This window comes from Neophocaena asiaeorientalis, unplaced genomic scaffold (genome assembly GCF_003031525.2).
Source record: "Neophocaena asiaeorientalis asiaeorientalis breed wild unplaced genomic scaffold, Neophocaena_asiaeorientalis_V1.1 scaffold129, whole genome shotgun sequence".
NCBI lineage: Eukaryota > Metazoa > Chordata > Mammalia > Artiodactyla > Phocoenidae > Neophocaena > Neophocaena asiaeorientalis.
Window position 1 is genome coordinate 6,051,503 of NW_020172446.1, and position 10,561 is coordinate 6,062,063.

Below are 10,561 nucleotides of genomic sequence, written 5' to 3' on the forward strand. Positions count from 1 at the left end.
TCCTCCCCTCCCTCCTCCTCCCTCATTTCCCCTCTTGATGGTCATGAGGGACAGAGACAGACTGTGACGCTGGGTGGGAAGGTCTCAGGGAGGGAGGCGCCGTGGGCGTGCACCCTCTCCCCCCTACCCTTGCCTCCTGCAATCCCCCCAGGGAGGGCGGTTTGGAATCAAGCAGGCCGAAGCTCCAGTCCCAGCCCTGCCACCCATACCCATGGGAACTTGGGCAAACCATCAGGTCGAACCACATGAAATTGCATTTTTGTAGATCAAAAACAGTTAAATATTGGCAAATCCATAAGATTCAACCTAATATTTGATCTCTCAGTGCCCAGTTCCATTATCACTGAAATGGGGACCACATCGTGTCCCTTGCAGGTTGCGGGGAGGGTAAGATCCAGGGTCCATGTCAGGTACCTACCTGAGTGGGTCTTCAGGAACTGTCCAGTAATCACGGGGCAGGCTGTGTGGCCCAGCACATAGACAGGGTTCCAGGGCTTAAGTTGTTACTTGGAAAGGACTGGCCTAGAGGAAGGTTGTATGTTCCCATGTCCATTTGCTCCTGCTGGCGTCCCAAGATCACCTGTGTTGACTAGCCCAGGTGTCGATGGCCACAATGAAGCCCAGGGACTGGGCGACCTGCCTGCAATGACACGGCACAGCGGAGCAGGGCTGGGCCCAGCATGCAGGTGCCCCCTGCCCAGCACTCAGCCGCCGGCCCTCCCGGGCAGCCCCCTGCTTAGTTTCAGACGGGGCAGCTGCTTCAGGTGCAGGCCGCTCCAGCAAGGAGTCAGCCTTCCCTGCATCTCATTCCCAAAGCTCACACTGTCACTGGGGTGGGACTCTGCCTCTGCTCCCCCTATAGTGGCCTTTTTTTCTCTCCCCCAAAGGTAGAAGGCACACCTGGGCGAGCCCCTGCTGCTGACGTGGGCTCCGACGGTCCCCTCTGCCTGCCCTGAGCAGAGGCGTGCTTGGTGCGTGGGGCAGACTTTCCAGTGGAAGAGCTTGAGAGAGAGAGAAAGCGCTGGAGCCAGACCCTACCCGGCTCCTTCCTGACCAGTCCCAGGGCCCTCCACCGCCAGCCCTGTCGGACGTGACCTCTGACTCAACAAACCAGCGTTTGCAAGGCTGAGTCTGCTTCCCCCAACCCAGTGCCTTTCTGCACCCCTTCTCTCCTGGGAGCCCCCCTCTCCACCGCCACCCCAGTCACTCCCCTCAGCCGTGACCTTTATTTATTGCCCCCAGCCCCACCCCCAGTCTACCCCTATGTTCATTTTAAGTTTGCTCTCGTCTTAGTTGGACTGGAAGGGCCTTCCGACCCACCTTCTGGGGCCTTCCCCTATGCACTTCAATTTCAGAGGGTGCCAGGTAGGGCTTTCTCCATATTTGTATTCATGGAAAAAGAAATCAGAGCCTGAGCGTGACCCTTCACACCTGAGCGTGGCCCCCCGGAGAGGAACCCAGAGCAGGTGGGATGAGAGATCCACCCATCCTCCCCCTTCCCCTGCGGCTCTGAACGTGGATGCAGCCTCCTCCCTCCCGGCCCAGGAGCTGCTGGTGAACCTGGCTCTCTGTTAGGTTTCTTGGAAGCCCTCCTTGGCCTCCCCGAGGACTGCTGGAGCTGGAAAGGGTTCTGGCGAACACTGTGAATTCACTCACTGAAGAGCAAGCAGCCTTCAGCTGAGCCCCCTGCTGGGCGTGAAGCTCCCTAAGCCATTAATTCACTCCTCTTCAGTAGGCTCAGTTTGGCAGAAAAACACTTAATTCAAAGTGTGTGGGCAGATGCTTCTGGAAAACCTTTCCTGGAGGAGAGAGAATGTGTGATTCTGTGTGTATGGCGTCCACACCCTCGCCCCTGACCACCCCGTGCCTGGTCCTCGAAGGGCCTTCTTCTCCAGGCTCTCAGGCCCCCACCATTAGCTCTTTTACCCTAGTCGCTGGCAGACAGTAAAAAAAAAAAAAAAAGTAATAAAAACACTGTTTCCCTGTGACAAGTTATGCTTCAGAATAGAAACAATAAAGATTAGAATTTGCATTGAGCCAGCGTGTTGATCAAAAGGCCACAATCACTTGTGTCTCTGAGACGCATCAGTAGAGAAATGGATGGAAAAAATGTGGTACATTCGTTGCTGGAACACTTGCTAAGCCGCAGTAAAAGGAATGAGCTAGATCTGCGTGGGTTAGAAGGGCTCACAAACCTAACATTGAATGGGAAAAACAAGGCCATCTAAGTAAAAATAAAAAGTACAGATAATCAAAATGAGTCATATGAACTTATATGTAAATGTGTCAAAATGCGTGTAAAATGGGCAAGGATTTGTGGTTAAACACTGTGGACTGAACACATCTGTATTTCCTCTGTCTCCCCAAACCCCACCAAAATGACATGAAGGAATGAAAATGGCATGAACTGCAAAGATGGCAGCAGGTAAGAGAAGTCTGAAAACTTTGGAAGCTGGAAGAGTATAACTTGTTTAGTGCCGGCTTCCCCCACTCCCCAAAGTGTCTAAGGGAGCTGGCAACCCTTAACAAGCCCATTTTCTCTGCAGAATCCCCCAAATGCTCAGAACGTGGAGGGACCGGGTATCCCTAAGGCAGGAGTTCAAGATGGTGTGAAAATGGTATTGGTTGGAAGAAGTGGTTAGACCCGAGCCCAGATGGCACGTGACTGCCCTTCTCTGATCCTGGTAGAAGACAGGTGTACAGCTGGCCAAGTTTGAACTAGAAGGATTCTGGATTGGGAACCCCAAGACCAGCCAAAGGCTGGGGTGAAGCGATGGTTAATGGGGAGACCCTCAGCCCCCTTCCTCTGCTGACAGCTGGGCCTGTTCCCATCCAGCCACCCCAAGGCAGGACATTATTGAATTTCTCTCTGGGAAACTGAGCAAAGAGAAAAGACTGACAGATCCTGAAATTGACGATTCCCCAGTCTCTGCCCAGTCACCACTATGAGGCCCCCATTCCCAAGCCCCACCCACATGTGCAGAGCTTCCTGTTAGCTTTGTTGTGTTACGGTCATAGTGGTCACAGCCAGGGGCACCAGCAGTTGACCAAAACCAACAGCTCCAGTACACAGAAGAAAGGGGTCAGAGAACAGTCCTCTGAAGATATTTGCCCATGAAACAGGAAGAGAGTGTCATTTTTTAAAAGGAAGTGTTAAAGCTCTTGAAAATTTTTTTAAAATATATGATAGCAGAAATTTTTAAAGGCATTAGAAGGGATGGAAGATGTGAGAACATCTCCCAGAAGGTAAAACACCGAAACAAAGAAAAGTCAGGACCATTGGACAACCAAAACATCAGATCCATGCAGAAGGTCTAACCCCCAACTAAGAGGAATTTCAAGCCAAGAAACAGAAAAGAGAGGAGAGAAAATTGTAGAAGAAATGATACAAGAATATCTCCTAGGACTGAAGGAAAGGAGCTTTCACAGAGCAAGAACCCACCAAGTGCCGAGCACAGTGACATAAAACCACAGCCGTGCGGTGGGCCACCACCATCGTGAGCTGCCATGTGGCGATACCTGTAGATGAAGATGCACCTGGCCTGTAGGTGCAGTGCAGTCACCTGAGTCTTGCTAAAACAGATTCTCACCCACCGAGTCTGGGCCAGGGGCTGAGCATGTACGTCTATCAAGTTCCCAGATGAGGCTGCTGGCTGGAGGACCACGTACCCTGAGGAACACTGGTCCAGAGCAGTGGTGGTCACCACTGACAGCTCATTGGAATCACTTGGCCAGCTTTACACACACTCATGCTGGATGCACCCCTAGAGATTCTGGTTTAATCAATTTGGGGCCCAGCCTTGACTCTAGGATTTTGTAAAGCTCCCCAGATGACTCCACGTGCTGGCAGAACCAAGAACCATTTCCCTATAGGAACTCTTCTATGTGTGCTCCAGAAGACGTGCACGGGTTGTTTAGAGCACTACCTTTTTATTAGCTAAAAACTGGGAACAACCTAAATACCATCGACAGAAGATGAGATCCATTGTGATATAGTCAGGCCACGCTTAGTATAGATGACTCTCACAAACAATGCTGAGCGAAGAAACAGATGGCAGAAAAAATAAATATGTTATGACACCATCTATATAGAGATTTTAAAACATGCAAAAATGTTATATATTAACATATATTTTATGCAGTGGAAGAATAAAGAAGTGCATAGGAAGGATAAACAACAGCTTTCAAGATACATCTTGAGAAGAAGAGGCACAAGGAACGGTTTCAACTTTACTGATAATGTTTCATTAATCTCAGCGATGGATAGATGGGTTTGTAATATTTATAATATTTCATTATATGTCATATTTGAATTATATGTCTGAAATCTTTCCGAATAAAAATTTAGGGAGCTATAGCAAGCCTTATCATGAAATTTCAGGACACCAGGATAAAAATCCTAAAGAAAAAAAAATCCTAAGACCTTCCAAAGAGAAAAAAATTTTTTGAAACACGTCATATACCAAGGGTCAGGGGTTAACATGGCTTTGAAATTCTCAAAGCAAATTTTGAAGCCAGAACATAGTGAAGAAGTATCTTCCGAATTCTGGCAGGAAATAATTTCTAAGCTGGGTTTATATCCACCCAGATCTTAATGACAGTAGAATGAAGATATTTTCAGACTTGTGAAGTTTTGTTTTGTTTTAATTTACCTCCCATACATTCTTTCTCAGGCAGCTACTACAGGATGTGCTCCAGCCAAACAAGGGAGAAAACCAGGACACAGGAACACAGGAAACGGAGGATCCAACAGAGGAGAGGGGCAAAGAGAGTCCCCAGGATGTTGGCAGTGGCTGTGTGTGTGGGCTAGAGGCCAAGGCCAGCCAGCCCAGATTGGAGCATGAGGACAGGGGAGATACCCAAGGATGTACAGACAGGATAAGAAGCATACCTGTGTTGGAGAGATTGAATATGCTATCATGATATTCTATATCATGACATATAATATATAAAACTGAAAAATCAAGAAGTAGAATCAGCATGAGATTTCAGTACAAAGGTAGACACCAGCAGAAATGGCTGAGTTCTAAGTGTTGCCTAGAGAGGGACTTGGGTTGGGGATGGGGGGGGCAGGAGGTTGCTGCCCTATGTTATAAACTTTATAGTACAGTTTTTAACTTTGTACCAAATTATATTTCTAACAATGGAATTTTTTGTGGAAAAATATGTATCAAACAGGATAAACTTGTGGGATGTGGGTGAGAGCCCTGGAGCCATAGCAGGAATGTAAGATAAAGAGGCGATGAGGACCTGCCTAGCAGAGAAAATGCAGCTCCAGAGGTCCCTGTATCCAAATGCCCAGCCTGTAAGGGGCTGTTGCCTCTGCCTCCCGGCTCTCAGGAACCTCTGTGCTGGGATCGACACCCCCTTTAGACTCCTCAGACCTGACGAGCACAAGCCACCACACTCGGCTCCCACTAGAACCCCGTGCCTGGACCAGACCGAGTTTAGGAGAAGGATCCAATCCTTACAGCCTCCAAGGGGAATTCCAAATGTGTTTCCTAGAGATGTGTCCCAGGGTTGATGGGGCTCTGAAGCAGTTTCATCATGTGTTAACCCCGGAAGCCTTCAGCTTTAGGGCAGAGATGGGATGCAGATACCCCCACCAGGGTCTGGGAGCTGCCAGGAGTCAAGGGTTCTTGATGGTGGTTCTGGGAACCAAGAAATCCTTGCTTTCTGAGTCTCCAGCATCCAACTTACCAATTAACTTCTGAACCTGAGACTCTCACAGTTAGGGATGGAGGATGTTCTGTGTCATCTGTAAAAATCATGGAGTGCAGAAACGACTTGATTTGTCCCAAATGTTGGATAACCCAAGTAGTCCCTAAAAGAGACCACATGAACTTTGGATACCTGATTTTGAATCCCCAGCTCTACTACTTAGTACCTGAAATTATGGGTACTTCTCTGTCTCAGCTTCCTCATCTGTAAAATGGGGATAATACTTCCTTCACAGGATCGTTGTGGAAATTGAAAACTCGAAAGCACCTGTAAAACTCCTACCACTGCTATTAGTCATGACTCCCATAGGATTCAGATGTGGCCCTTGCCTCAAGAGTTGTTTAGATGACGTAAGAAGGTAAGTGCAGTGGCCGCATGGAGCCTAGGACACAGCAGATGGTCATGCGCTTCCCCTCGGGGAATAATGGTTCATCTATCCAGTATTGACTGGGCAGCTGCTGAAGTGTCAAGTGCAGTGTTAGAGGCTGAGGTTCAGTAGGGGCCCCCACCCTTCTACAGCGTCGAAGTCACCCGGTGGGCTTGTTAAAACACAGGTCACTGGGCCTCACCCCAGAGCTTCTGGCTCAGAGGCCCAGGGTGGGGCTGAAAACATGCATTTTAAGTTCCCAGGTGATGCCGATGCTCCGCATCGGGAGACCAACTTTTTTTTTTTTTTTGGCTGCATTGGGTCTTCGTTGCTGTGCGCGGGCTTTCTCTAATTGCAGCGAGCGGGAGCTACTCTTCGTTGCGGTACGCGGGCTTCTCATTGCGGTGGCTTCTCTTGTTGCAGGGCACGGGCTCTAGGCGCACGGGCTTCAGTAGTTGCGGCACACAGGCTCAGTAGTGGTGGCTCGTGGGCTCTAGAGTGCAGGCTCAATAGTTGCAGCTCATGGGCTTAGTTGCTTCACAACACGTGGGATCTTCCCAGACCAGGGATTGAACCCGTGTCCCCTGCATTGGCAGGCAGATGATTATTATTTTAATTTATTTGGTTGCGTTGGGTCTTCGTTGCCGTATGCGGGCTTCCTCTAGTTGCGTCGAGCGGTGGCTTCTCTTATTGCGGATCACAGGCTCTAGGTGCGCAGGCCTCAGTAGTTGCAGCACACGAGCTCAGTAGTTGCAGCTCGCGGGCTCTAGAGCGCAGACTCAGTAGTTGTGGCGCACAGGCTTAGTTGCTCCGCGGCATGTGGGATCTTCCCGGACCAGGGCTCGAACCCGTATCCCCTGCACTGGCAGGCGGATTCTTGACCACTGCACCACCAGGGAAGTGCAGGGGACCAACTCTGAAGACCCATGGATCTAGTGGAACCAGTTTACCTGTGTCTCCCTGGACTGACACCCCTAGACTGACCCAGGCAGGGGAGCAGCGGGCGGGTGATGAGGACCGGGCTGGCGGAGAAAACACAGCGCCCCACTGGATGAGGAGACAAGCCTGGGACCGAGTCCTGCTGCCACGTGACACCCTTGGACGGAGGCCCCGCCCCCAGCTGTTCCTTAGCTCTGGAGCAAAGAGCATCCACAGGCCCAGCAGGTGAGAGTCACTTCTACCCACAAAGAAGGGGGCTGGCACCTTTCCCAAAGGAGAAAACGCCCACTTTCTGGCATCACATCCCTAGGTTCCCAGAAGCCTGAAATCTCTATCTCTTCCTGTTCCTGCCTCTCCAGTGAACTGTCTCGGACGCGTTCTCCCCGAGTGCTGTGCCGGGGAGCAGCAGGCAGTGGAGAGGAGAGCTGAGTGGCTGGAGGCCCATCAAGGACCCCAGGTGGTGCCCTCCCTCGCTTCCCTCACAGCTCCCGCCTCACACCACTTTGTTTGCCGACAACAAACAGAGCCCTCAATTCCACTGAGCCAGGGCCTGGGAGAGATGAAGCATTTTGCTGTGTAATAATCGTCATGGCCACCATCTGTTGAGTCAGGCACCTGCTGCATGCTTTAGGGATCCTCACCCACCTATGCAGCAGATACTTCTAATGTTCCCATTTTACAGAAGAGGAAACTGAGGCCCAGGGAGGTCAAGGGTGCCTGTATTTGAATGCAGAGCAGTCAGATGCCAAAGACCATGCTGGGTTGAGCAGGGGGGGCGGTCTGGTGAGAACAAATCAGGTTTCAGTGCGGGGAGGGAGGTATGTACAGGCAGAGAAAGACACAGATCATAATGTCTAGATGAGTAGGATAAAGTCAGCCCCTTGTCCCACGGGGGTATTTTCCTTCTGCTAATTAACAAATGAGAATAAAGTTCAGTCACTACACAGAGATGTTGCCCCCATGTTGGACGCTGTCTCATGCCCAGCAAGGCTGAGCACACGCCATGCTCTCCTGAGTCCTCCCTTATCGGGAGACCCAGGGTAGGCTCAGGGAAGCAGTTGTCTTTTCAGGCCTGTATAAGCAGGAGGATTTGGCTTAGAGGGTTTCCAGGAGCTTCCATCAATCAAATAGCCTCTCAGCACCTTTGGAGCCAGAGCCTGTCTCTGGACTGACCTGCAGCTCCTCCCAGGGCTGCGGGAGCCGCACCTGAACATGACCCCTGAACTCCAGGACTGGGAGCTGCAATCCCACAGCCCCCAACCCATCTCAGCTGTCAAACCTCCACAACTGTCTTGTCTTCCCACGCCACCTGCCCCTCTTTCCTTTATTCTCTTTATTTTTTTTATTGTGGTAAAATACACATAACATACGTTTTAACCATTTTTAAGTGTACGGCTCGGTGACATTAAATCCACTCACTTTGTTGGCAGCCGTCGCCACCATCATCCCCTGAGCGCCCTCATCATCCCAGAGTGAACCCTGTGCCCATTAAACACTAACTCCCCATTTCTCCCCCCCCACCCCCGGGCACGCCCGTTCTACTTTCTGTCTCTATAACTTAACTACTCCAGGTACCTCATGTAAGTGGACTCATACAGTATTTGTTCTTTTGTGTCTGACTTTTTTCACTTAACTCAGTGTTCTCAAGGTCCATCCACGTTGTAGCCTGCGTCAGAATTTCATTCCATTTTATGGCTGAATAAAATTCCACTGGGTAGATCACGTGGTTTCTCCATCCATCTGTTGATGGTCATTTGTGTTTTTTTCCACCTTTTGGCTATTGTGAGTAAGACTGTTATGAACATGGATACACAGGTATCTGTTCGAGACCCTGCTTTTAATTCTTTGGGGTGTATGGCTGGATTACGTGGCATTGCTAGATTAGGTGGTAGATCTACACTTAACTTTTTAAGGAATCACCACTGTTTTCCACGGCAGCTGCACCATTTTCTATTCCCACCAGCAGCGCACGAGGCTCTGCCTTTCCTTCTAATGCAGGATGCTGTCCTGCATCTCTCTGCCCCCCTGTGGCTCATGGCATGGGGAACAGCAGTCACCCAGGGACCTCAGCAGCTCCCTCGATGGCTGGAGCCTGACTGGCCTCACTGCTGGCCTCACGGGTACATGCACAACCTGTACAGTCACACAGGGCCTCACACTCAGTTTCAGGCTCTGCTGTACTGTCTCGAAATTCTCAATAGCGTTGAACAGGGGGCCCCACGTTTTCATTTTGCACTGGGCCCCACAAATTATGTAGCTGGTCCTGGCCGGCCTGGCTGTTCTTCCTGTGTGCAGACCCAGATCCACAGTCAAGGCCTGACGGGGAGGATCCTCACACGGTCTGCTGAGGGACAGCCTGGGGACACCGGTTGTCTGGCCCTGCTGCCAGCCCATCTATGAGATGAGACAACTGGACTGAATAGTTTTCTAATTTTGTTCTCCAGAGGTCCCTTGGGAGGGGGTGGAGAGATGGGAAGTCCCAGGGGCAGGGGTGGGACCCGTCCCCACCCCTACTGCCAACAGAGGGGCTCCCTTTGACCTGATCTCTCTATGTGGTTCTGCAGCAGGAAGGAAGCCTCTGGAAACTGACCAAGCTGTCTGGATCCTCCACCCCAGGCCACCCCAGCCCTGCGCTCTGCCCCCAGGGAGGGAGAGAAGCCTCCGGCATAAGGAGACCAGGTGGAGAGCCCCGCAGTGGGAGAGGTGCCCCAGGCACCAGCCAGAAATGCACTGGGAGGGGCCCTTGCCAGGGGAGATGGACAGCACGCACACACACACACGCGCACACACACACAGAAAGATCCAACCGTTTACAAAACGTGTGACAAGTCGGTTCAAATTGCTCATCTGAAGGGCCAGCAAAGGCTCTTCTGCACACGGGAGGGATGAGACTAAAGGAAAACCTGGCACTGGCCTTGCCCAGACCATCTGGGGAAAGGGACCCTGCCAGACACACACTGGCAGAGTCCCCCGCAAGGCTGTCCCCTGCAGTGAAGGGCCTCGGTGCTCTAGTGTCCTCGTCCCTGTCCCTTCACCAGCAGCTGACCAGGGGTCCGACCTGCATGCGCCCAGCCCCGCCCCCCAGGTTGCCTTGTACAGAAAGCCAGGGAGAGCCTGGCAGCTCATCAGTACCAGGAGATGGGGAGGGGAGAGGCGGTGGGAGCTGGAAGAACCCTGGGAGACCTGGACAAGCTGCCCCCAAGGCCTCACCGAGACAGGCCAAGCTCTGAGCTCTTTGATGCAGACCGCAGGATGTCTGCAGCTGCTTCGGTGCCAATTACTGGAGAAATAATTCAGCGTGCTCACCCCCTGCCTCTCAGCAGACACTCTTTGGGGACATTTTAAATCTGACTGTACCTGCTGAGCAGCTGACAAGTGAAGCCTCTCCCTCCCAACTGCTGGCTTCTCCACCTCTCTGCCGAGGCTCTTTAATGGGGAAAAGGGAACCTAAAGCTGGGTTTGTCATCCCTGCCCCCTGCCCGAGGCAGGGCCTGCTCGGATCAGCACCATGCATGCCTGCCGCCTGGGCGCTGG

At 51.5% G+C, this 10,561-nt stretch overlaps 1 protein-coding gene across 1 annotated transcript in view; it reads left to right on the forward strand.

The window, feature by feature from the left end:
• The window catches only part of RPH3AL (rabphilin 3A like (without C2 domains)), a 97,931-nt gene extending 95,895 nt beyond the window's left edge, over window positions 1-2,036 (forward strand). Inside the window, 1 exon segment of the mRNA XM_024736366.1 lies at window positions 892-2,036. Coding sequence (XP_024592134.1) covers window positions 892-1,053 — 162 coding nt within the window. The 3' untranslated portion in view covers window positions 1,054-2,036.
• The last annotated feature ends 8,525 nt before the right edge of the window (window positions 2,037-10,561 follow it).